The following is a 27,961-nucleotide window of genomic DNA, read 5'->3' as shown; positions in this document are numbered from 1 at the left end:
TTCAATTTTGTTTTATTTTGTTTTTAATCAAAGTACCATTGACTATTTGCAGTCAAGAATCATAACTTATACAACATGATTTTTCTCCAGTGAGCATTCCCCAAATTGCAGCCTTTGTCTCTTTGCTCTACATTTTGTAGCTAATTTTTTTAATGTTTATTTATTTGAGAGTGGGGGAGGGTCAGAGAGAGAGAGAGAGAGAGAGAGGAAGAGAGAGAATCTCAAGCAGGCTCCGCACTCTTAGCACAGAGTTCAGTGTGGGGCTTGATATCACAAATCCTGGGATCATGACCTGAGCTGAAATCAAGAGTCAAATGCTTAACTGATTGAACCACCCAGGTGCCCCACCTGTCAATGACTGTAATTATCAGAATTTCACTACCGTCTCTAGTAACTGAATCCTAATATACCATGAGCTCATATCACCTCATTATTTTTACATTTTTCAGAGAGTAAACATACCTACAGTTGGTTATCTTAACATTTTAAAACTATATTTCTCATTATTTTTCTAGAAATATCCCAAAGCTTTAAAGGATAGCATGGGGTGCTAACGGAAAAGCAAGCAGAATGGTTAGAAAAAGACAGGAGAAATGGCAGGAAATAAGGATGGATTAGGAGACAAAGGTCAAATCGCAGTTTGATTTTTTTATATTAGAGAGTTAATATTTAACAGTGTAGAAACTAAACAACCACTGAATAATTTCAAGCTTGAATGACACAATCAGATTTTTGTGTTACAAGAATCACTTTGGCAGCACTGAAAAAAGTATGCGGGATGACATGAGATTATTTTTTTTGTTTTTAAACACAGTTTTTCATTCAAATAGATTTAGAGCCTTACTATATATTCTGAATAGTTTTCTACAAATTATTAACCCAATGCTATACTTTGGAGCCATATACAAAGGTATAGCTGCCAATTAATTTGTAAAATTTATGAGTGTGATTTTACAGAACTCATAATATGAATATAAGATTGTTTACCAACTGTTACCTTAAAGATGACATAGACAATATGGTTTCTAATACAATACAATAATTAACTGAATTATAACTTATCATTTATTTACTATCTATCATGTACAATTTGACAAGCAGATAAAATATGCATTTAGAAAATCACTGCACCATTTGAAATATATACAGGTTACCTATCATATAATCTTAAGTTACACTGAGCATATAAGAGCTCATAAACTACAGGGCTCATAGCTACTTAGGGGCTACACTTCAATCACAGTTTGGTTTTACTTGTATGAAAACAATAATATAAACCCCTTTTTTGAAAAAAGGAAATATAAAAATCAGAAATAGGAGTTTCACTTTAAAAAAGGAATAAGATTTTATTAGAGACAAACTGTAAACAAAATCAGTTGACCTAAAAAGTATTTTGGTTTATTTGAATGCTAAAAGATCTATTTGTGATATTCATAAAGAAAGGTATGTTTAGCCATGCCCTAATCTTTTTAATGTTTATTTATTTTTGAAAGAGAGACTGAGAGAGAGCAGAGGGGGCAGAGAGAGAGGGAGAGAGAGAATTCCAACCAGGCTCTATGCTCTCAATGCAGAGCCCATCACAGGGCTTGATCTCATGAACTGTGACATCATGACCTGAGCCAAAATCAAGAGTCAAGAGTCAGAAACTTGACCAACTGAGTCACGCAGGTGTCCCTGCCCTATTCTTTAAGTAAGAGATCTCTGTTGTGTTAGCCTATGGTTCACTGAGAAAAAAGACTCTCTTGCTGTGCTGTTTCACTAAAGAAGTCCATCTTTACCGCTGTGAAATGTTAATATGTTAATAAATCATGTCATCCTCTGCATGATTTTGAGAAGTCATAAAATATGGCTAGTATAGGAGATAAATGGCACTTATGGTTAATCACTTAAAATGTAATAAATTGTCACAAACAGGTGCTTTTATCCTTTTCTGTCTCTTTAGATTTAGTTCTTCAAAAACTACTGAAAAACTAAATACAACAAAAAACAAACCCAGAGCAGGTTTTATAATTTTTTGTCCCCTTTATGTAGAATACAAATTTATATAAGTATAAATGTACTTTTGAATGTTTTTAAACCTAAACACAACATGGAGTTGTATTTCACCAGGACTGGCTAGTCCCCTGCATTCCCAGAACTAGCCAGTCTTTACACAGAATTTTCAAATAACTGCTGTGAAAACAGAAACTCCATTAGGTTAAGGACAGGCTATACTACTGATACTCAGTATGCAGAGACACAGAGATTAGACAAGCCATAGAAGTAGAAATGCCAATTAGGGACATTCTAAAAACCAGGGAGAGATAATCCAGACAAACTATCAAAGAAATTTGTCAGTCTATAAACAGCTGAAATCCCCCATTCCATGAAAGGCAAAGTATGACACAGAGTAAAGAGGAAGTTAATTTAATAGTAGGCAACAGGAAGACATACAGGTGATCAGGCTGGGCAGAGGCCTACGAGGCCTAATAGAAAGCTGTAGAATTCCACCTTTAAGAAATCATGAAAAGCAAAATCCTAGTATTCAAAATAGCAACTTAGGCTAGAAGGAACTAGTATACTATGCAAGAAAACAAGTCATCTATTAATTAATTTATAGATGAAAACACAGGGATTCAACTGTTAGAAACAGATATAAGGGGCCTGATTAAAGAGATCAAAGCAAAAGCTTAGTTACTAAAATCAACGTACTAAGACAAAGTAATGCCAAGAATATGTTGATGCTAAGGTCATAAAACCCTGACCCTGAGTTCCTTATAGTAGCTGTTCTTAAATACAGAACTGTTACCAGTGACTGGAGAAGGGCTAAACATAAATGTGGTATTAAGGAACTTAAGTAACGAAATATAAAAGAATCATCAGTCTAAGGCTTACACTTAATACTAATTCAAGCCCTATTCTTTTTGTCACTCCAGAATTCTAGCTTTAAGTACGACTGCTCCCTCTGCCTGAAAAAAATTAGTTGACATAAAATTATGGACACAGGTTACCATAAAACTCTGCAAATCTCTACCATATGGGAAACTGAGATGTTGTACCATTTTTTTTTTTTTTTTTGCAGGCGATATGGCAATAAATGCATGACAAGAACATTCAGAAATATGCTCTCTGTGGTGAGCTGACAAAGGAGGTGACTATATAAGGACTTACAAAATAAAATGAAAAATACTAATAATGTGAACAATTGAGAAATTTCATGGTTGGTGAGAGGAGAGTAATATTATAATTAGAAAAAAATCAGGGAAAATTCTTCTGTAGAAAATAGATGGATCAACTACTTCCCTTTTGGTCCCATGGCCAATACTCCATAATCTCATATTCATGAAGATATCAACCTAGAATGTCACAAGTCCACAACAGAACTGCTCTATCAGGATGATGTGAACCAAATGTCCACAAAGAACTGGGACTTTTTCTTGTATTCTAACTTTAAGTATATTGACTTTAATGTTCTTTTTATAACCTTATAAGATTCCTTTCTACTGACCCTGAGTTTCTGGCCCTAAAAAATATCTGTTGAATAAATAATGTATTAATGAAGAATATAAAAGCATGAAAACATAAATACGTAACTAAAGCATACTGGAGATGGTACTCCCTACCAAGGTTGGTGACATTTAATAATGTTAAGAAAAAAATTCTTGGATTAAAAGACAATTAAAAAGTTATGCAGAAAATACACACTCAAAGAGAAAAAAAAATCTACCTAAAGTGAGAATCTGAGTTCTCCTAGCTGACACAGGAATGGAACCAAATTAAATTTGCACTAATGCAAGGAGTTTGAAATTAATAACGCTCCTCCTTCTTCTCTCTCTTTTTTAAATAAATGAATTCTCATTTGACTGACAGAAAAATTCAAAGCATCCATAAAAAAAAGGGATCTGGTAAAAACCATCACACCTAAACACACAATATAATAAAATATGACTTTTAACATTGTAACCACTTAGATTATTTAGAATGGTTATGAATTTCCCATGTATCCTAAAAGTAACATGCAATTTAAATGGCAGCATAGTCATCAATTTTCATAATATTTTAATGTTAATTTAAGGTCCAGTCTCCTAGCAAGCTAGAATATTTTAAATTTTGTATTTGTATATCCTGAGAGCATATTTTATGACTTGTTTTACTTCCTGATAGCTCTTATTATAGTTTTTCAGAAACTTGGTTTATGGCATAAACCCTTTATACATTCTATAAACCCTGTATGTTCCATAGCCAAATGAAGACTTTTCATGGGATTTGACCTTGATATAGATTTCTATAACAACAATGAAACCATTAGGCCTCTTTTGTTCTCTTTCTAGTCAATAGAAAGGAATTGTTGTACATGTAGCTAACTAAGTAATTGACCATGATCTATGATCTATATAGTAATCTCTACATTCTATAAAAGTTGAAATATATGTATTGCAGTTTATGTTAACGTGATCTTGACTTTGTAAATTACCTGTCCTTATTATACATGTCTGAATTATACATATTACTGATTTTATGTTGTAGGATGATATATCCATTAAGAACACTGGCATTACACAAAGCTGGTTCAGTTCCTGACTCTGATTTATTAGCTATATAGCATTAGAGAGGTTATTCAACTTCTGTGATCCTTGATCTTCTCATCTGAAAAATGGAAAGTTTGAAATAGAGAACTATTAAGGCATTCTGCTTCCTTAATTCTGCTTCCTAACTCTAAAATTCTGCTTCCTTAATTCTGGTGATAAAATATAACACTACTTAAGCAGTAAGAACAACAAAATGGTATATAAGTAAGGTAGTATTGAGAACAAGGAAACACACACACACCTCTAAATTACCCAAGGCATTAATCAAAAATACCAAAGTGGTATAAAAGTAAGGTAGTATTCAGAACAAGGAAACACACAACACACTCACATGTGTGCGCACGCATGGACGGACAAACACACACACACACACACACACTGAACTACCCAAGTCATTAAGCAAAAGTTATTTTGATTTAATTATGTGAACAACAGTTGCTTAAATTCTCATTAACCACTCATGTGAAGATGATATTATTTGCATTCCTTAAATCCTTCTGTGGCTAACCATGTGATAAGGTTAACATGGGATTACTTTTTAAATTGGCCCTTCAAGATCTGGCATATTTTTCTCTCTGACCTAATCTCTACTAACTCCCATTCTTACTCTCAGTGGCCACTACTAACCCTACTAAGCCTCTGTTGATTCCTCATACTTGGACTACTACTGCCTATCTCATCTCTTTTTCCCTCCCTACCACTATCTCCAGAGATTTTTGCCTTTTTGTTTTGCTTTCCTAATTTCTACTCATCCTTCAAATTATTGCACTTTACTCCCCTGACTCTCCTCATCGCCCCTCAAGTCAGGAGATGTTCATACATATTTCTGTTAGATGAATAAAAAATAAATGACAAACCTTTAATATTCAAATAAGGTTTCAAATATATTTATAACTTTAAAAATATCAAGGCCCAGATTTATTTTCAATATTTTCAATTTATAACTTTGATAAATCATTAATACGTTTTTCAATTTAGTTTCACATTTCATTATTGAAAGGCTGAAACTAGAATGAGGAAAGGTTTGTGACATTCTGATTCCTTAAAATCATCATATTATAGCCAAATAGGGCCAGGCACCTATCAAAATGAGAAGGCAGATATACAGATCCTATTCTTCAAATGCAACTCTATTTGACTTTGGATAAAAGTAATAAATATTAAAAATGTGCCAGAGGAGCACAAAAGAATTCTGGAAATAGGATAAAAAATTAAAGGAAGGGGTAACTGTGCTTTAAGCACAATGTAATTTTTTTAATGTTTATTTATTTCCGAAGGAGAGAGACAGAGCATGAGCGGGGGAGGGGCAGAGAGAGAAGGAGGCAGAATCTGAAGCAGGCTGCAGGCTCTGAGCTGTCAGCACAGAGCTGGATGCAGGGCTTGAACTTGTGAACCATGAGATCATGACTTGAGCCAAAGTCAGACACTTAACCGACTGAGCCACTCAGGAGCCCCAAGCATAATTTAAAGGAAAGCAGGACCTTCAATTCTTGGAGGATTCAGTATATATACTCTTACAGAAGTAGTATTAGCAAAAGGCAAATCAACCTGATAGCATAGCCATAATTGAAAAAGACATGGGAAAAATGAAAGAGAAGAATGAAGGTAAGGAAATGATGGCCCTGGCAGCGTGGTACAACAACTTGCACATGGTAAAGCAGTTCACTTCATACTTAGTGAGATTTTGAAAGGAAAACATATGGACTGTAGAAGAAAAAAGTACAGTTGACTAGTCAGCCAGGTAAGCCTGGTGAACAATAGGGTGACAGATGTCAAAACCAAATGACTCAAAAAGAGGAAAGGTTACAATAAGCTTCATGAAAGTCTGCAAATATACTGCACTTGAATTAGGGTTCCTCAGAAGAGTAAACAGATACTGAAAACCTATTGTCAAAAAGATTATTTTTGGATCAAGAATAAGATATCACTGCAAGAAAGATAGAGGCTAGTGATGTAGATTCTCAAACTATTCTGTTATAAAGTTATGAGATAAAATCAGATTAGACCAAAGAAGAGAAAGGACTTATGGGATACTTTCTTAAGATTTTATATATGGAATGCCTCTAAAGGTCAATGCCTGGGAGTTATGATGATAATGATAATATCTTTTGGAAAACAGGAGGATTATTATTGGGAGAAGTGGAGAGCAAGATGTTTCTAAATTTGAAGCATTGTTTTAATTCTGTGACAAGCACCTAACCTGAGATTTCAAACACATGAGATTTTTTTTTTTTTTTTTTACCAGGAGAATTCATCTAAATTGCTTCACACAGAATCATGTTTAGAAAATACATTTAAAGTTCCAGTTCAAGATGGCAACATAGAATGATCCAAAGCTTACTTCCTCCTATAGAGACACCAAATCTGCAGTTAAATACGGAACAAATTGCTCTGGGAAAAAAAAAACTGTCTGAGCAACTTCTATGCATTAGGCAAAGGAGAGAAGGCCACATTAAAGCAAGTAGGAGAGGCTGGAAAGCAATCTCACCATAAACCCCATTCCCCAGAGCTGCGACCCACAATTAAGAGAAAACTCAAAACTTAGAGCTTTGAAAACCAATGGGGCTCACATCCACGATATCCACAACGCTATAACAATTTGAGAAATGACTCTTATAGGGCTCACACACCCCGACTCACCCACCCAAGGGCTCAGCACAAAGGTAGCCAATAGGCAGGCACCCAGACTTTAGGTGAATGAGGCTTACCTGCTAATCTTAAAGTGTTGGCCTGAGGCAAAAATCTAATTTAGCACACATCAAGGGTCCTCCTGGCTCACAGTCACCATCTTCACACTCTCCCTCTGCCTTACTCTAGCCAGTGGGTGCCATCTTTTTTCTTTTTTCAGTGGTAGGCTTTTTTTTTTTGGCTTTTTTTTTCCCTCTTTTCTTACAGGTACCATCGTTATGCTCTCCCTTATGTCTCACTCCAGTCAGCAGCTACCTTCTTCATGTACTAGCTGGTGAGCACCATCTTTTTTCTTTTCCTTTTTCCTGGAAGGTGTGATCTATACTCTCCCTGTGTCTCATTCCAGTTGGTGTGTGCCATCTTTGTACTCTCCCTCTGCTGTGCTCCAGAGTGTCAGTATCTCTTACGGGGGAACCGTTACATGCACCTGTTTTTGCAGCTGCTGCCCTGATACCACTTGATTGCTTGGCTCTGGAGGCCAAAAGCGGGGTAACAGTCCCATGGGACTGTTAAAAATAGAGGGATAGTTCTTGGCAGACTACAACCCCCATAGCACCACACAGATAGCAAACTAAAACACACCCCCAGTCTTTCTGTGAAAGAAGCCTACTTGCTTGTCCAGGAGCTTTGGCCTGAGAGGCAGGCTTCTTCTGATTTGGCATACAACTAGGAGCCTGTGGAGCTGTTTTCAAGGAATAGAGGCTGATAGATATATTTGTGCCTTCCTGCTGCCTTGCTCCAGCTCACCAGTATCTCCCTCCAAGTAAGCTTAATATACCCTGTCTGGCATGCCAATGTTTGTGGCTGCCACCAGGGGAAACCTATACATTGCCTGGCTCTGGTGGCCTTCAAGTCCCACAGGACTGTAACCAAAAGACAAAGAGTTTATAAGTGGCTATCACCCACAGCAAGAGTCAACAGAGACAGCAGCTCAGTCTTTCAGTGAGAGTGGCCTATTAGCTTATCATCATAAATATGCCTGAGGGGTGGATTTCTAATTAAACACACATCTAAGAGCTGACAGTAATCCTTCCAGTGACCTCAGAGGGCAGGAGTTATCTCTGCACTCTCCCCTGGCTGCACTCCAACAGACTGCCACTATCTCCCAGAGGCAAACTTTTCTCCCAGAGACAAACTTCTACATACATTCGGTACCATGGTTTCTACATCTGGGACCTGGTTTGTGCAGTTGCCACCAGAGGATGCCCCTTACTTGCCTGCGCTTACCAGAAGCTTGTGTTCTTGAGTTCCATAGGATTATAACAATCAGAAACAGTTCTTGTCAGGCTACCACCCTCAGGGCACTGCAAAGACAGCAGCCTAAAACACCCCAGCCTTTCTATTAAAGAGACCAATTAGCTTGTCCTAGAGCTTTGGTGTGAGGGGCAAGGCTTCAAAAACTAGACTTCAAAAACTAGACTGTAATAGTAGACAAACAAAGGCATTACATAAAGACGTCAGTCCAACAAGGGTATATAACATTTGTATTTAAAAATGCACCTAACATAGAGGTCTATATACATGTCAAATATCAATAGACAGCAATACAATTATAGTAGGGGAATTTAATACCCCACTTACATCAATAGATAGATACTCAAGACAGAAAATCAATAAGGAAAACATTGGGCTGAAAAGACATATTAGACCAGGTGGACTTAACAGATGTAAACAAAACATTCCATCCCAAAACAACAGAATATGCATTCTTCTGAAGTACACATTCTCCAGTATAGATCATATGTTAAGCCACAAAAAAAAAAGTCTTAATAAATTTAAGAGGACTGAAATCATATCAAGTATCTTTTCTGGCCACAAGGATATGAAACTAGAAATCAATTACCAAAAAAAAAAGAAAACAGAGAATTTACAAATATATGGAAATTAAACAACATGCTACTGAACTTCCAATGAAACAAGGAAGAAATAAAAATAAAAAAATACTTTGAGACAAATGAAAATAGAAATACAATATAGCCAAAACTTATGGGATACAGCAAAAGCAGTTCTAAGAGAGAAGTTCATAGTGATAACGTCTATATCAAAAAACAAGAACAATTTCAGATAAATAACCTAACTTTACATTTCAAGAAACTAAAAAAAAAGAACAAATGAAGACCAAAGTTAGTAGCAGGAAGTATAGAATAAAGCAGGAATAAATAAAATACATGCTAAAAGACAATAGAAAGGATCAATGAAACTTGTTCATTGATAAGAAAAACAAAACTGATAAACCTTTAACTAGACTCACCAAGGGAAAAAAAGAGGACACAAATAAGTTAAACCAGAACTTAACAAGGAGATGTTATAACTGATACTATAGAAAAATAAAGGATCCTAAGGGACTATTATGAAAAATTACATGCCAACAAATTGGACATTCTAGAAGAAATGGATAAATTCCTAGCAATATGTAACTTACCAAGACTGTATCATGAGAAATAGAAAATCTGAACAGAGTGATTATTAGTAAAGAGATTGAATCAGTAATCAAAAACTGCCCAAAAAACAACAGTCCAGGACCAGAACCTTCACTGGTAAATTCTACAAAACAGTCAAAGAAGATTAATACCAATCCTTCTTAAACTCTTCCCAAAAAATGGGAGAGAAGACGTCTAAGTTCATTTCACAAGGTCTGTATTACCCTAATACTAGAACCAAGCAACTACGCCACAAGCAAAGAAAATTACAGACCAATATCCCTAATGAACATAGATACAAAATCCTGAAGAGAATGTTACCACACCAGATTCAACAATACATTACATTACAATACATTAAAATACATACAATACATAAAAAATACATATGCTGTGATTAAGTGGGATTTATTCCAAGGACACAAGGATGGTTCAACACCTACAAATTAATACGGTATACCATATTTACCAAACAAATGATAAAAATCATACGATCATCTCAAAGATGCATAAAAAGTGTTTCACAAAATTTGACATTCATTCATGACAAAATGAACAACTAAGTTGGAACACAGGGAATTTTTCTCAACATAATAAAGGCCATCTATGACAAACCCAAAGCTAACATCATATTCAACAGGGAAAAGATAAAAGCTTTTCCTCTAAGATTGGGAACAAAAGAAGATGCCTACTCTCACCATACTTACTCAAAATAACATTGGACAGCCTATCAAGAGCAATTAGTCAAGAAAAATAAATAAAAGTCACCTAAATTGGAAAGGAGGAAGTGAAACTATCACTATTTTCAGATGGAGTGACATAGAAAATGCTAGACTCTATTAAAAAAAAGTAAGAACTAAATTCAGTAAACTTGCAGGATGCAAAATCAGTATACATTACATTTCTATACACTAATAACAAGATAGCAGAAAGAGGAAATAAGAAAACAATTAAGCTACAATTGTATCAAAGAAGAATAAAATACCTAAAATGAACTTAATTAAGGTGAAATATCTTATGCTGAATTTTATAAAACATCGATGAAAGAAACTGAAGACACAAATAAATGGAAAGATTTTCTATGTTCATAGATTGAAAGGCTTAATTAAAATTGTTAAAATGTTCATATTCCCCACAGTAATCTGTAGGTTCAATGCAATCCTTATCAAAATTCCAATGGCATTTTTAAAGAAATAGCAGAAATGATCCTCAAATTTGTATGGAACCAAAAAGATCCCAAATAACCAAAGTAATCGTGATAAAGAACATAGCTAGAGACACCACACTCCTGATTTCAAACTACATTTCAAAGCTATAATCATCAAAACAGTATGGTATTGGCACTAATACTGACACAAAGATCAATAGAACAGAATAGAGAGGTCAGAAATAAAACTGCACATATATGTTCAATTAATTTGTGAAAAAGGTTTCAAGAACATACAACAGGAAAATGACAGTTTCACTATCCTATGTCACACAAAAAGTAACTCAAAATGGATTAAATACTTGAATGGAAGATCTGAAACCATAAAACTCTAAATAAAACATAGTCAGTAAGCTTCCTGATACTGGTCTTGGCGATGATCTTTCAGATTTGACACTAAAAGCAAAAGTAACAAAAGCAAAAATAAACAAATGGGACTACATCAAACTAAAAAGCTTCTGAACAGCAAAGAAAATCATCATCAACGATATGAAAAAACAAAACCTACTGAATGAAAGGAAAGGTCTGCAAATCATATATCTGATAAGGGGTTAATATTCAAAATATATAAAGAACCCACACAACTTACTAGAAAAAAAATAATCTGATTAAAACTGAGCAGAGGGGCACCTGGATGGCACTGTTGGTGGCAATGTAAATTGGTGCAATCACTATGGAAAACAATATGGAGGTTCCCCCGAAAATTAAAAATAGAAGTACCATATGATCCAGCAGTTTCACTTCTGGTAGTTTATCTGAAGAAAAAGGTTAATTCAAAAGGATATTGCACCTCCATGTTCATTTCAGCATTATTTATGACAGCTAAGACATGGAAATAACCCAATAAATAAACAAAATGTGATATATATATATACATATATATATATATGTATATATATATGAATAATTACTCAGACAAAAAAAAATAATGAAATCTTGCCATTGGTGAGAACATGGATGGACCTTAAGGGCATTACACTAAGTGAAATAAGTCAGACACAGAAAGACAAATGACATATGTATAATCAAAAAAAAAAAAAAAAAAAATGAGCTGGTGGTTTCCTGAGGCAGTGGGGTGGAATGGAGTGGGGTGGAAAAATGGGTGAAGGGGGTGAAAAAGTATACATTTCCAGTTACAAAATGAGTAAGTCATGGAATAGAATGTTCATCATGGTGACCATACTTAATACTACTATACTGCATATTTGAAAGTAGCATGAGTGTGGATCTTGAAGTTTCTCATCAGGAGAAAAACATGTATAACTATGTAGGTGATGAATGTTAACTGGACTTACTGTGGCCATCATTTTGCAATATATACAAATATCAAATCATTACCTTGAATAACTGAAACTAATATAGTGTTATGCCATTATATCTTAATAAAAAATATGTTTCAGAAATGTTTTTGATGCTAAAGAAAGAGTATATAGGGACGCCTGGGTGGCTCAGTCAGTTAAGTGTCTGATTTCAACTCAGGTCATGTTCTCATGGTCCACAGTTTGAGCCCCACGTTGGGCTCTGTGCTGACAGCTCAGAGCCTGGAGCCTGCTTTGAATTCTGTGTCTCCCTCATTCTCTGCCCCGCCCCCATTCATGCTCTATCTCTGTCACTCAAAAATGAATAAACATTAAATAAAGAGTATATAATTATGTGATATAATAATATCCACCCCTGAATGTTGGGTGGATTCATTTATTACAGATATGGCTTGTTGTACAAAGCAAGATGTGTAAAAATAGAATAAAAATTTGTTGTTAAAAGTTTTTTGATCTTGTGCCCCTATATAAAAAAATGTTGAGAATGTATATAATATAATTGCAGTCAACTCTTTAGAAATTATATATACATACAACCTTACTGATATGTTATGAGCATTATATACTGGAAAAATAAAAACATAAAATATATATTTTAAAATAATTTATTTTTACTTATTAGTAAAAGATATATATGAATATGTGATTTTATTTTTGATAATCTTGGCTTAATATTTTGTGATACAGCAGTTCAAACAACCAGCTCTGAATTTGATCTAGATATCTTGTTTTAAGGGTGTCACATAGGAAAAGATATCACAATAGAATACGTATATCAGAATGGAAAAAGTACACCAATACGTGTCTTACAAAACACTAATATTTTTCATTTCTTTTAATTACTATTTTTTAATATGAAATTTATTGTCAAATTGGTTTCTATACAATACCCAGTGCTCATCCCAACTCATTTTTTTAAGTTAATTCATTTATTTTGAGAAAGAGAGAGAGAGAGAGAGAGCAGGAGTGGGATAGGGGCAGAGAGAGAGGGGGAGAGAATTCCAAGCAGGCTCAATGCCAACATAGCACAGAGCCCAAGGCAGAGTTTGAACCCACAAACAGTGAGATCATGACCTGAGCCAAAATTAAGAGTCAGACACTTAACTGACTGAGTCACCCAGGCACCCAATACTAATATTTTTCATTTCTCAATTCCATATACCAATTATATAAAGGTATCTCCAGCACATTCAGTATACATGATAGTTTGATATACCTGAAATTAATCTGTCTATATATATAAGATTAAGCATTTTTTTCTTATATTAGCTGAGATAAAAATAAACATTAATAGAAGTTCTATTACTCTGGGGTTCATACACAATATACCCATGGTATTTACATAAAACTTTTGAAAGTTCTTACATTATAAAAGTAAAGTGCATAATTTCCCCCCAAAAAAGTAGTACAGTACAACAGAAAAATGAAAATCAGCCATGTGCAGACCCTCAGTGATAATACAAGACAATAAAAATTTTAAAAGCAATTAAAATGAATTCTGGTACCAAAATAAATTATGATACCTTATACTGTTAGTATAATAACATTACCTCGTGCAAACATTTTACAAAACTACATTGTAATCTGACAAAAACAATTCTGGGTAAAATTTTTTTTTTCCTTTCTCTTTTCTTACACTATCACACCTAGCTTTCTTAAGAGTCACGTTTTACTTAAAAACAGTGCTTTTGGGGCGCCTGGGTGGCTCAGTCGGTTGAGCCTCCAACTTCGGCTCAGGTCATGATCTCGCAGTCTGTGAGTGTGAGTTCGAGCCCCGCGTCGGGCTCTGTGCTGACAGCTCAGGAGCCTGGAGCCTGTTTCAGATTCTGTGTCTCCCTCTCTCTCTGCCCCTCCCCTGCTCATGCTCTGTCTCTCTGGCAAAAATAAATAAACATTAAAAAAAATTTAAAAAAATTAAAATTAAAAAAATTAAAAACAGTGCTTTTAACATTTCATAAGAGATTTGTGTGCTCAAAGAAAAGAAATACAGAAATGTTGACTACAGAAAAGCTGGACAAGCTTTGCAAACTCCTAGGTAAATGATACAAGTACAGCATTCTGAGTGCTTTTGAAATTTGTCAGCACAATTACAATTTAGCTACCTTTGAAATTACCTACAAATAGATGAAGCTAAAAATATCTGAATTTCCAGTGTCTAATATATACTTTCATAGATAAAATTTTCATAGATAATTTAAGAAACCATGATTCAAGACAATTTAGTTTATATTACATTTCAGTGCCATTTTGCCTTTCTGTCAAATTCTTCTGAAGGAAACAATTATAAGAAACTAGAGAAACAACAGAGAAACCCTATTGTAGAGAAAATAATTATTCTTTGATTAATGTGTTTTGTGAGTTTAGATTTCATGTCAGGCTTAAAGGATAGCATTTCTGTGTTTTAAAGTGCAATGAAAATAAGTAAATAAAACACACACACATACATTATTTGTGCTAAATAGCATCATGCATGTATCCAGGGAAATATATTTAAGATTTTCATTAAAATATTAATATATTATAATGAAACCAAGAGGATTTTGTATGTTAGATAGCTAAAGTTGTAAAGTATTAATAATACAGGCAAAAAGCTGGAAAAAATATTCTAATTATTAGAAGTACAGTGAAGAAAAAGTTCATTGTTGACCATACGAAGCTTTTGAAATATTTGTGAAGCTCTCAGAAATATTCATACAGATGAAGATACACTTTTTAAATACATGGTGCAGAATAAAAATTCTGGTAGAGGTGGTTAGATTGTTTTTGGAATATTTATCACTATTTCGACCTTGAATTTTATCACTGTAAACTGTGTAACTAGAATTTAAATGAGGAAAGCTTTTAGCAAAACAAGCAGCATAAACAGCAAATCCCAGAGCCATCATTCTTTAGTGATTATGTTTTCTTTTTTTTTTAATCACTAAAAAAACAACCAAAAAAGGTGTATCTAGCTTCATGGAAATTAATATTGGATACAGTGAATTGTAACAGAAAAGAACAATATATAAATATTCTCAACCCTCAGCCTATCACAGTTTGAAAAAGTTATACAAAAATTATATTTATTAAAATGTCAGGCTTATCTAAGTTTAAACACAAAGAATCAGCCAAAAAAAATTAAGTGTAAGAAAGACCATGTTCTATTTAGGCTAGCCATTCAATAAAAACCCTAGAGAACATTAAAATTAGTGGATTCAAAGTCAAAAGAAAATCTTAGAAATATACATTCAGTATGAAAGCCTTAGAAATACCTTTGGTGAAAATTTTAGTTTATCTTTGGGCTCCAGTGTCATTATTTTTCTGCTAATTTGAATTCCCAACAGTTAATTTATTTTATGCACTATAGCCTATGTTGCCAAAGAGGGAAAAATTAATCCAGTACATTTCCACAGTAAACACAGAAAATCATACACTTATTCCCTTTCCAGTCAAAATAAGGGGAAATCTATCAAGTACAGAGTTTAGGCCAATTGTGTTTCTTCCATGTCAACTGCCTGAAATAACCACACCCAAGCCAAATTCAATTATGTCAAAAGTAATTAATTTTCAAATGCTCCTTTTAGACCCCACATAAAAGACACCAGCATTCAAATTTACTTATTCTACTGAGCAGTTGAACAATTTGACATGGACCCAAAGATTGACTACAGGGTGAAGTAAAGAAAACCTAATAAAGGACAAATAAGAGGAACAGAAAACCATCTTGAAAAGGACTACCAAACTTTCATCTTTGTCCTCAAACTCCCTGCCTATGAGACACAGATGGACATTTCTAACAGCCTTCTGGTCATCTCCATCTAGGTATTACACAGGCAACCTAAGTTGTCCAGAAAAAGCTTTATTTAATAGCTTGTTATTAAGGCTACTACTTCACATTTCTTCCAACTAACAAACTACTTTATTTACTGGTATCAAAATACATCAAATCTCCCAATTTAGCAAATTTAGTCATCACCAACAGCTCCTTTTTTATATCTCTCACTTCCAGTTTAATCACAGCCAACAGATTTTTACTTAGGCGTATTAAATCTTGCATTTTTGACATTGTAACAAATATGTTAAATTAGTAAACTGTTATCAAAAAACTGGAATAAAACATTGGTACATGTCTGAAAATGCAGAGATAAATCCTTCCAATTTAACTGAATGAGAATATGAATGTGGCAGATCTTTCCACTTACTTTTGTAGAAGTTTCTCAAACAGATAAATTTAAGAATGCTAAAACAACACACAATGAGGAAGAAAATGTTAATGTCTAAATCAGGTTTTTAACACATCATTAACTAAATTGTCAGAAATATTGAGACACCTCTATTAAGGAGTAGAGATAAAATTTTTTAAATCTCAGGAATGGTAGCTCCCGTAAAAGCTATTGCCAACTTTATTAAGTAGTAATTGTTTATTAATAAGAACTGGATATTAAGATATTTCAAAATAGTTTTAAGTAATCTCATATAGGCCATGGTTTAAATTGAAGGAGTTTCTTTCTGAGCTAATTATAATGCTATGAATAAAAAATTTCAAAATTTATCTTTCATACCAAACTTAGGTGACTATCCTGAAAAAAGATATGTTTCAAAAAAAACAAGAAATACTCTGAGGAGAATGCTGGTGCTATTTTGATTGTGATTGCTTTGAATGTGTATATTACGCACACATACACACACACACACACAATGGAATACTACTTGGCAATGAGAAAAATGAAATCTTGCCATTTAAAACAACATGGATGGAGCTGAAGGGTATTATGCTAAGTAAAGTAAGTCAGTCAAAGAAAGACAGATATCATATGTTCTCACTCATATGTGGAATTTGAGAAACTTAACAGAAGACCATGGGGGAAGGGAAGGAAAAAAAATTAGTTACAAACTGAGAGGGAGTCAAACCATAAGACTTTAAAAAAATTTTTTTAATGTTTATTTATTTATATTGAGAGAGAGAGAGAGACACAGAGAGCATTAGTGGGGGAGGGGCAGAGAGTGAGGAGAGAGAATCCTAGGCAGGCTCCACGACGTCAGCACAGAGCCCGAGGTGGGGCTTGAAGTCACAAAACTGTGAGATCATGACCTAAGCCAATATTAAAAGTCAGATGCTTAACTGACTGAGCCACCAAGGCACCCCAAACCATAAGAGACACTTAAATAAGAGAACAAACTGATGAATGGGGGAGGCATAGGTGATGGGGCATGGAAGAGGGCACTTGTTGGGATGAGCACTGGGTGTTGTATGTTAAGTGATGAATCATGGGAATCTACTCCCAAAGCCAAGAGCACACTGTATACTCCATATGTTAGCTAACTTGACAATACATTATATCTAAAAAAACAAAATAAAACAAAAATGAATTTTAAAAATAAAAAAGAAACAATACTTTATTAATTTAAAAACACTTTAATAAAAATTAAAAATAGAAACACCACACAATCTAGAAATTCCACTATTAGCTATTTACCCAAGGAAATCAAAAGCACTAACAAAGATATACATATGCACACCTATGTTTATTTTACCATTATTTACAATAGCCAAGATATGGAAGCCTATACAATGGAGTATTACTCAGCCATAAAAAAGAATGAGATCTTGCCATTTGCTACAACATGGATATAATTAATGCTCAGTGAAATAAATCAAAGAAAGGCAAATACAATATGACTTCACTTATATGCGGAATTAAAAAATAAATGAATAAACAAAAGGCAGAAACAAAATACAGAGAACTGATAGTTGCCATAGGAGAGGAGGGTATAGGGATGTGTAAAATGGGTAAAGGGAAGTGGGAGGTACAGGCTTCCAGTTATGGAATGAATAAGTCATGGGGATGAAACCTACAGCAAAGAGCATAGATATAGTCAGTGGTATTATAATAGCGTTGAATAGTGACAGATGGTACCTACACTTGTGGTGAGCATAGCATAAAGTACACAGTTTTGGAATCACTATGCTGTATACCTGAAACTAATGTAACATTATATATCAACTATACTTCAACAAATATAGGAAAAAAAAACATTTGATAAACATCTTTCAAATATAATGAGAAAACTAATTTGATTATTGAGGTCTTTAATAAGCTGAAGAAGCTCAATTTGATAATAGTCACAATGTTACCGAGCTTATAAATGCAGATGAATTGTCAGTAATGAAACTGATCCTTACAGTTAAGATTAATCATGCAAGTAAAATAAATTTAACTCTTCTGAAATTTTAAGAGATCAGCACAAAGGTATAAGCTTTTAAAAAAAATGTTACCAAAAATATTTCAGAATATTATAAGATACATTATTTTCTCACTGAACAATGAAAAAATGAACTGATGAACAGATTCCATCACCTCCCTCCAAAAGGACTATTTACTCTTTGATTCAACTCTGAAAAAAAAACAACTTACTATTTCTATTTAGTCTGGATCAATTTATTTGAAGACTATCCTGAGAAAGCAAAATGAGTTTATAAACATTAGCATTTGTCACTACTTATTTCTATGAGGTAGAATTTCCTACGCATAATACAATAAAAATAAAATACATAAGTGGATATTGAGGCCAATATAAAATAGCAACTTCCATGTATAACTGCTAATTTTCATTTCTTACTGTATCCACTTATTGACTTTATTGGGAAAATGCTGTTAAGTTTGAAATTACAGGATAAATATATACTAATTAAAAGCTACTTTTACTTGTTGGAGTTCTGCAAAATGTTAAAAAAAAAGGTTCTCTAAAAATTACAAGCTTTGAAATTTATTAACAAGATTTCAGACAAGATAAATTCAAACTCCTAACCATGGCATAATCTAGGTAGCCTTAACTAGTTTTCAGCTTATTTTCTCATAACAAACACTTCTTTTTTCCATCAATACCAAATGTTATATATTGCTAGAACATACATGATTTTACACCTTTATATATGCTCTTATCTCTATCAGAAATGCCCTTATTCCACTTCTCCTGGAAAATTTTTATTTTTATTTTAATATCCAGAAAAAATTTTTTGCTTCCTCTGTGAAGCCATCTGAGACACTCAAGACAGAATTACCTACTTTCTCCTCTACACTCTATTATAGTATCATCATGTTATTATATTTATCTATTTAAACTTATTGTCTCCCTAAATGCCAGTGAATCCTTTAAATGCAGGATCCAAGTTATATTCATTTTTGGATCCTTTTTTTTTTTTTTCTGTTCTTAACACAGATACTAAAGTTGGAGTACATGTACAAATAAACAGTAAAAATTACATGTAAATAAAAGAACAAAAGGAAGCAAACTGGTTAAGTTTAGTGCCTAAAAATTAATCGAACAAGAATAGAATGGCACTGTCCTCAAGCTATTATACTCAAAGTACGGCCTGTAAACTACTTACCAGGCTCTGATGAGATAAAAAAAAATTAGGATTAAATATTTGGAAACTTTAATAGGAATTTGACAGAGATTTTCATATCGGTTGAATCTTTTTTTTGGACTTTAAATTTTACTTTTCTAATAATTACTTTTATTATATTTTTATAAAGTATCATTCAGTGATAGATTGAATATTGAAAATAAAAACCAAAATACAGATTTAGAAGCACTACATTAGACTATGAAAGACATAAAGAGGAGTAACACCTTGACATTTTTCAATGAGAATTTGGTTTACAAGGAAGAATATGATGTACACACAACTGTTGTAGTAGTACACATCATAACTATCCATACTTCTCAAAGTCCACATCATTATCTTTGACACTCTAAAACCTATCTATTGATAGAATTGTTAAGTGTACCTGGAAATATTAATGCATAACTAGTATTTCTTTCTAAAATTATTTATACGAGGACTAGATTTTAACTTAAAATTAGGGCTTGCTTCTTTCACTGCCTATCAGACCCAATGGCATAGATCACTACCCATTTTGATTGACTCCATACAGAGCTAGCCAGCTTTCTACTGCTCTCTGCCTGACCCCAGTAACATATAAAATCAAAATGATTATACAATTTTTTTCAGAAATTCTTCTTTCAATATTTTCATTCCTACCAAGAAAGATTAATTTATTTTCTCAATACTCTACATTAGGAGTTGGCAAACGTTTCCTCTAAAGGACCAGATAATAAGTATTTTAAGGCTTGTAAGTTATATGGTCTACTGTCATAGCTACCTCACCTTTCTAGCAAGAAAGCAGCCACAGACAACATCTAAACAAATGGGCATGGCTATGTTCCAATAAAATTTTACTTACAAAACCTGGCAGCAGGTGTTCAATTTGGACCAAGAACTGTAACTTGCTGATGCCTCTTCTATATCATAGGTATAACTTCAAAATCAATCATTAAGAACCTATCATATAATAATATTAAAAAATTGTCATTCTTGTTGCATTATCAGCTTTTAAAATTTTAAATACTGACAGATTCACCATCATTCAAGCTAGAAAAGAAAAGACACTGTTTTTCAAGAAAATCACATTAAAGATATTGAAAAAAAATGTTTGTGCTTTATCTTTAATGGCACATGTCTAGGGAAGCTACAAGCCTTTTATACTATTATCAGATAGCAACACTCTCACAGGCTACAGAAAACAAAAGGATTTATTTATAATATTTGCTACAACCACTAAATAAACAGCATATAAGCAAAATTCTTCACAAAGAAGCCCTTTTAAAATGAACCACAATCTTGGTGCGAATAGTTGTAAACACACAAAACTATGATTCAGAGTATGATGCTTTTTGTTCAACTCACATAGATGTGGAGGAACTTCAAAAATGCAGAGCTCTTGACTACATTTTTAACAAACCTGGAATGTAGATTTATTTCATCTTTAGGTTTCAAAGCTGACCTTCTCCAACATGTAATCACTCCTTTCCTTTAAGGGGTGAGACACAAAGCTGATTAGAGGTCACTCTAAAACTGAAGTCAAATCCTAATCTTGCCTTGTCCACGTAAATTCTAGTCTCCCCTGGTGGAATATATAGTTCTATGAACAATTCTCTTTCTCCTTCTAGAACTGTTTTCCTCAGAACATAAGAGGAATTACTAAATGTTTAAGTTTCCAAGGAAATCGCTTACTGTTAGATTCTAAATGTCTTAACATAAATGTTCTTTTCCCTTTTATGTTCAATATCTCTGAAAAGTCTTCTATGACTTCAAAACTACCTTTAGATGACTCAAAAATCTCTATTTCACAATCCTCTATAAAGTATCAAGTGGCTAATTTTTATCTAGTAATAGGTATCAAAATACTATCAATGGATTATGGGTGGCCCTTTGAAGAGTGAGAATCAAGCAAAATAAGAGACTAAAAAGAATGTAGGTGGGTTCTCTTGTGGGCATCCATGTTGAAACATGCAGTATATAATACTGCTCTGAGAATATGATTTCTGTGAGAGGAAAGTGCCCCTGAAAAAGGGATTAGGATATATTTGGATGTCCACGGAGATCTAAAATTTGAGGTCTAAAAAACTGTCATCATGATGTCTAAATATTATTTCCTTTCTCCTTTGTTCCCTGTCAATGATTCTTCTAATTTCCCAGACTTAAAATCCTTAAATTACTCCTTATCACTTTTCATTTTGCTTGAAAATTCAGTCACAAAGCTTATAATTATTTTTGCATTTCTTTTACACCCTTGCCATTCACTATCCTTCCATAAGGATGCTGCCTATTTTTCCTGTTGAGAATTCTTCAATATTTCTATACATTTCTATTAGAAATCTTCCACAAATACTGATTGTACTTCTCAAATGTATGTATATAAAATACAGCTTGCTTAATAATAATACAGTTTATCTACTGTGTAATAATAAAATTATGTTTAAAAATGTTAATGAGGCAAATGCTTTCAACCAGTAAAAACAGATTTTAACAGTAAATAGATTCTTATAGAAAAATTTAACAGAAATAGAAAACAAACCCAAAAAAGAGGAAAATGCTGTAAGGAAAAACTAAAATTATGCATTTACTAAGGGCAGAGAAGAAAAACCAGAAACCTGAAGGATTATCCTTACTGTAGTAATTGATGCAACTGCTGTTTTTCTGAAGCCCCGGATAATATATACAAATAATCAATAAACTCTACTTACATAAGTTAAGGAAAAAATCAAGATTGGGCCTAAATGAGGGGGAAACAGCAGTGAAAAACTAAGTGACTTAGAAGTTGTCTAGGTAGCTTTCTATAGAGTGAAATTCTGACTGCCTTACCTAGGCAACAAAGCAAGTTGCCAGTATTACTACTTATAACATATCAGTTATTCTACCACTGGAGGGAGTCTGGTCACATATCCTTTGATGTGACTTTTTTTACTCTCATAACTTCCTTGTTTTCTCTGGGAATGAATTAGAACCCCTACCAAGAATATGAATTGGTTTAACAATCTGATGACTTTCAAGCTTTCTGTTTTAGTTTTTATTTTATTTTTGTTATGTTCCATGTTCACTAATTAAAAATTTACAGCATCTCTATAGTCATATCTGGGTCAAAGAAATGAATCCAGAGATCTCATGTGCTGGTACATATGCATCCTTAGAAAAATAATCATAAAGAAAAAAATGTTAAATCAAGAACAGAGAAGGGCTCTGATACAAATACCTACTCAAAGCAGATATCAAGGTCACAAAGCACGTGAAATGCAGCAAACAGCAGGTTTGAAGTAGAAGCTAAAAGAGCTTTTAGGATTAAGGCTGACAAGGATATTACTGATAGGATAGAAAAATATAAGCAAATGAGAGTACTGTAACTGTGGTTTTAAAATTAACTATCCTTTTAAAATTCAGAGTTTGCAGTTTCCACTGTCTACTCCTAAAGTTGAAGTGGCATAAGAAGGATTTACTAAGTAAATAAAACACTAATAAAATGAAAAACAACAAAGATCTAAACACTGGACCTAAATAAATAGATAGATAGATAGATAGATAGATAGATAACAGTAGTTCAACTCAAGAAGTTATGTGAAAAATAGTCCATTTACAATAATAATTATTCTCTATTTTGTGTCAAGAATTTTGAGAAATGATATGAAATATTTCATTTAATTATTTTAACAATCCTACAGGATTGACATTATTATACTCATTTTACATGAGAGAGCTTAAAGCTAAAAACAAGTAATTTGCCTAAGGTAATATATCTGTCAAGAGCCAATACTCTGTCAGAGGTCCATCTGATTCTAAAATGGTATTGTCACTATGGTATATGAAGGTCAATGAGACTGAACAATGACTACCTTATGTTCTTGTACTATTAAAGGTAACAGTTATAAGTACTCTTCCTAGATGTCTGCTTCAGAAAATGTCATTACAGATTATCTAATACAGCACTGTATTAACTATTAAGCATTTCTGTGTTATTTTGTTTCCAAAGTTAAAATTTGTTTAATTCATATGTCAATTGCATAAATAAGTCATAGCTTATTTTTAATTTAAATAGATATAAGTAAAAATTAAAAGGAATTTACCTTTTTAAATATGTAAAAAAGAGAAAACCTTTTTTTTCCTTTCCTTCACAAAACTATTGTCAGACACAAAGACATAGAAATCTGTCAGGTTCTCTCTGTGCAATTTCCTTACAATGTACTCCTTTGCTGAGTAGCATCATAAACTCCATAAATCATATCTAGGCAGTCAGAAAATAATCATGGAAATAACACTTGTTAAACCTAGGAAAGCTTGGGGGTGGATTTAAGTGCTATAGAACAAATTAATTTTGTGTTTTCTTCCTTACTATTATAACAAGAGTGCAGGAAGCTTGAATGCATAAAACAACATATATATAATAAATCTTTCTCTTTCAGCAAGGAAAGAAAATTTATATATATATATGTGTGTGTGTGTGTGTGTGTGTGTGTGTGTGTACGCACACATATATATGCATAATTTTTAAAAAATGAAGAGTAGAAGTAATGTAGAATTCTATGCATGAAGCTGGGGGCTGTTCTGTCTTATCACAAGTCAATTAAGGTCTCAAGTATCCATGTGAAGAAACAAATTGGAAATGGGTTCCCATATTATCGATGCTTCCCGTTGAGTAAATGTTTTTTTTTTTTTCCCCTTCAATTTCTTTGGAAAATCCACAATTAATGTATATCAACTGGAGGATACTTCAGCACAGCAGAGATGGAGGAACAGAAACACTCTCCTACTTGCAACAGAGATTCTAGAAAGTACTAGATCTACAGCACATCTTCAGAGGTTTCCTAATAGAAGTCTATTCAGAATCATCATTTTGAACTACAGGTAACATCTAGACAGGGACCATGTACTAGCACACATGCCTAGGATAAAAGTACACATGAAATAACGTGTGTGTAGAAGAACCTCCCTATTGCTTAATTTAAAAACCCAATTATATGACTGCTTGGATTCTATTCCATATTCTTCCAACTGTTAGATAGTTGGAGAAACTATGGAAAAAAAGAAAACATTGTAAATTATTGCAAATTATGTAAACAGATTAATTTATAAGAAATAGCAAGTGAAAGAAAAAACATACAAGAGCCAAGGAAACAGAAGAAAGACATACAGTTCACCAGCAGTTATAACTCTTAGTTGGCCAAATATGCAAAACACTATAAAATTAAAAAATCTATAAGTGGAGAGAGTAAAAGGAAATATATATTTAACAATACTATATTTTCTCCTATTCTATTTCATTCCACTTCCAAGAAATTAATGTTATGCTCATTTTTTCCCATCTGTGAATAGAATAGAAAAAAGTAAAGAGCAAATAAGACAAATGTATATCTGTGATTGTAAAATTATGAAAATTTATCACTTATTATATACTTAAGCATTTAACAGATCTTCTGCCACATCCTAATCTTTCTGTTATATATTTACAAAAGTAAAATAATGACACCTGAGAGAAAGTGAAAGGAAGTAAAGGGAGTAAATAGTACCTAGCTGAAATTTTCTCAATATAAAATTTGACAAATAAGGTCTGTTTGACAAACTTAATGCAACGTTTTTTAATTTTTCTGCCATAAAAAACTATATATTTTGGAACTGACATGTAGTGTCACAAAATAAAGTTAGGCATTTAGTAACATCTCTACATAAGCTATTCCCAGTTTTTTACACATCTTTTAATAGAAGAGTTAGCTCTTTGTATTTGTTGATATAACATATTTAATAAAAATGAAACCCTATTCATTTAATCTATGTTGAATTATTAGAAGCCTGTAAATAAGTAATTTTCATAGATACTGCTTAGTGCTAGCACTCCCCAATTAAATGTTACATAATTTGTTCATTTTGCAGGATTCATAAATATGAACTGAAACAACTAAAAAACTATTACCAAAATAAAATAGAAGAGACCACAGTAAATGTAGCACTAGTTTCTGTACTCTACATTACTAACTTTGTAAACTTCATAAAAAAGAAAAACAACTTTATCTTCTCCATTATCTCTGAAACATGTGGCAAATCCAATTTTAAGTATTAAGATTACTGTGTTCTTGAGGGACAATTATTAATTGCTTATTTCCAATAACTACAGTAATAAGCTTTTGATAAATCATTGAAATAAATGAAAATGAAATCTATTTTGGTTTTCTATCAAACCAATCTAGGAAAAACATTTACAATGGTTAACACCAGAAAAAGTCACTTCACAAAAGCATAAACTAAAACCAATACAATTTCTTATGTGGTATACTAAAAATAATCTCTATAGTCTAATAATGCAAGTTTATATGTGGAATGCCAAAATGATTACTTCTGTTTAGATGTCATAAATATGTGCAGCTATTACGACGGTGACCTAAGAATAAAGAAATTATGAACGGCTTTTGCAAGAGTATTTATTTATCCATACTACACCTTTTTCAGAAATTATTTCAAAGTGGCTTTGGCTTCAAAGGGCAATTATTGTGTCCCAAATTTATTAATAAAAAGAAATTCCGTGTTCAGTTGACCTAGACTGTATACCAATGCCAAACCAAGTTATCATTTAAATGACTTTGAAACAAGACCTCTGCTCTCTATTTGGATTACATACTGATAAATTTTATGACTTTGTTGTCACCACATGAGTATCTCTACATAATCTTGACCAAAAAAAAATATTTTTAAATCATCGTCTGCATACATTGTTAACGGATTCCATTTATAGCCAAAAAGTGTTTAGGGTCATCTTAACAACATGTAAATTGTTTTTCCTTTGTCAGATGTCCAATTTTACAATTATTTGGTCAATGACTAATCAGATGAGTTTTTTTACAAATGAAGTTTTGTTCCACAGACGGACTCTTCAACTACTCAAAATAACACAGAAGCTACCCATATTGAACACAGTACTAGCTTATCTCTTTAACGCTTAAACCTGTGTTCAATCACTTCCTTCTGAGACTGCAACTTTAACAATAGAATAAGCTACATAATATCAAGACACAATGGTGAGTACTCGCCACATATTCTGTACCACAGCAGATATATTATGCCACTTCACAGATTTTTGAGTTTCTGAATCACAGCCCCAAACCACGAAGCTTGTGGCTGTCCTTGGTGCTGAAACGCACTTTTTCCCCGCGCCCCTTCACTGAAAAAACCGTCATCCCAATCCCTATTTGAGAGCATAAAAAGACTCCTGAATTTGGGAGGTGGGGGTCTGAAGATGAGAGGTTTAAAAAGGAAATGATAAGTTTCTGGGCTGAAAATGCTAACTAGCATGTGCAGGTGGAGAGGGGAAGGAAGGGGTGCTAGAAACATCCAGAGGGCATTTTTCCAACGGTTCCGGTAGACCCTGGAAACCCGGACTGCGGCACGATCGGAAACGCCTCGTCCCGGGCAGGAACGGCGGGCGGGAACGGCGCCCTCGCCCGGGCAGCTCCTCGGCGCTGGGCCAGGAGGGCGAAGACGGCGAGGGGCGCCGCGGCTGGAGACTACGGCGACTTTCCGCGCTAACGCAAGAGCCCTGGGGTCCTTTTGTTTCTACTGTCTGAGGAGAGGGCGGATGAGCGGAGGGGAGCCCCACCTGTATTTATTTGTACGGGGGAACAACAAAAGACCGTGAAGCCCGGGCGAGCAGGGTCAGCAGAGCCTGGGCGGCCGCGGCGCCTAGGCGCGGGCTCGGCCCCTTTCCTCACAGCCCCCGTCGCTCTTACCGTCCCGGTCGCACAGCTGAATGGCCTCCAGGCTGAGGTTTTTGATCACCTCCTCACAGGGGCTGGTGGGGCTGTTGAGGGTATGATCCAGGCGCGGCACCTCCATTTTCCCAACTCCCTTCTCAAGCCCGCCTGCTTCGTATCCAGGCTCTCTCGACGGACCGGGTGGGAGAGAAGGGCGGGAAAGGGAAGGGGAGTGTCGGAAAGAGGGGAGGAGGCCTGGGACGCGGCTCCGGAGGGGCGAGGCTGAGCTTCCGGGCTAGAGAGCCGCGGCCGAGGCGACGGCCGTGGCAGGAGCTCCGGAGAGTGCGCGGCTCGAAGAGACTGAGAGGGACCCGGCGCGAGGGCGAGAGGAGCGCGCTCCCGGCGGGGAGGAGACGCGTCGCGCGGGGAACGTGAAGGCGCGGCGCGCGCACGCGCGTGAGAGGACGCGCCCACCTGCTGGCGCGCGGCGCTCCTCCTTCCTGCGCCCCCCCCTTCCCCCGCCCTTCCACGCGCACGCGCCCCCTGCTGCCCTAGCTCCTCAGCCCCGGCAATCCCCTGAGCTAGGTGAACTCGCGGGAACTGCGGGATGCTGGGGGTGCGTCATGCTGGACTCGCCCTCTCTCCTGGTGAGGTTGATTTAGCTTCTTTTCCCTCGTCAGTGTCAGTCGTATCCAGGTTGGCACT

The 27,961-nt window shown here is 34.5% G+C and overlaps 2 protein-coding genes across 7 annotated transcripts in view; one reads left to right on the top strand and one right to left on the bottom strand.

The window, feature by feature from the left end:
- FAM13C (family with sequence similarity 13 member C) overlaps positions 1–3,131 on the top strand; it is a 226,821-nt gene extending 223,690 nt beyond the window's left edge. The window contains exon 15 of the mRNA XM_042908490.1: positions 3,062–3,131. The gene's annotated coding sequence lies outside the window, so the exon portion shown is untranslated. The remainder of the gene's footprint in view (positions 1–3,061) is intronic.
- PHYHIPL (phytanoyl-CoA 2-hydroxylase interacting protein like) overlaps positions 1–27,644 on the bottom strand; it is an 80,034-nt gene extending 52,390 nt beyond the window's left edge. Inside the window, exons 1-2 of one of the 6 annotated variants that reach the window (XM_042908497.1) lie at positions 27,293–27,377; positions 20,431–20,528 (exon numbers count right to left, since the gene is read on the bottom strand). Coding sequence is in view for 1 of the 6 variants with exons in the window: in XM_042908494.1 (XP_042764428.1) it covers positions 27,293–27,398 (106 nt within the window). In the remaining 5 variants the exon portion in view is untranslated. Of the gene's footprint in view, positions 1–20,430; positions 20,529–20,933; positions 21,149–27,292 lie in introns of those variants that run through there. The other 5 variants (XM_042908496.1, XM_042908495.1, XM_042908494.1 and 2 more) reach the window with 5 other exon arrangements.
- Positions 27,645–27,961: the final 317 nt, after the last annotated feature.

This window comes from Panthera leo, chromosome D2 (assembly GCF_018350215.1).
Source record: "Panthera leo isolate Ple1 chromosome D2, P.leo_Ple1_pat1.1, whole genome shotgun sequence".
NCBI lineage: Eukaryota > Metazoa > Chordata > Mammalia > Carnivora > Felidae > Panthera > Panthera leo.
The sequence above is the reverse complement of the archived record's forward strand: the minus strand, read 5'-3'. Positions and strand labels throughout refer to the sequence as shown.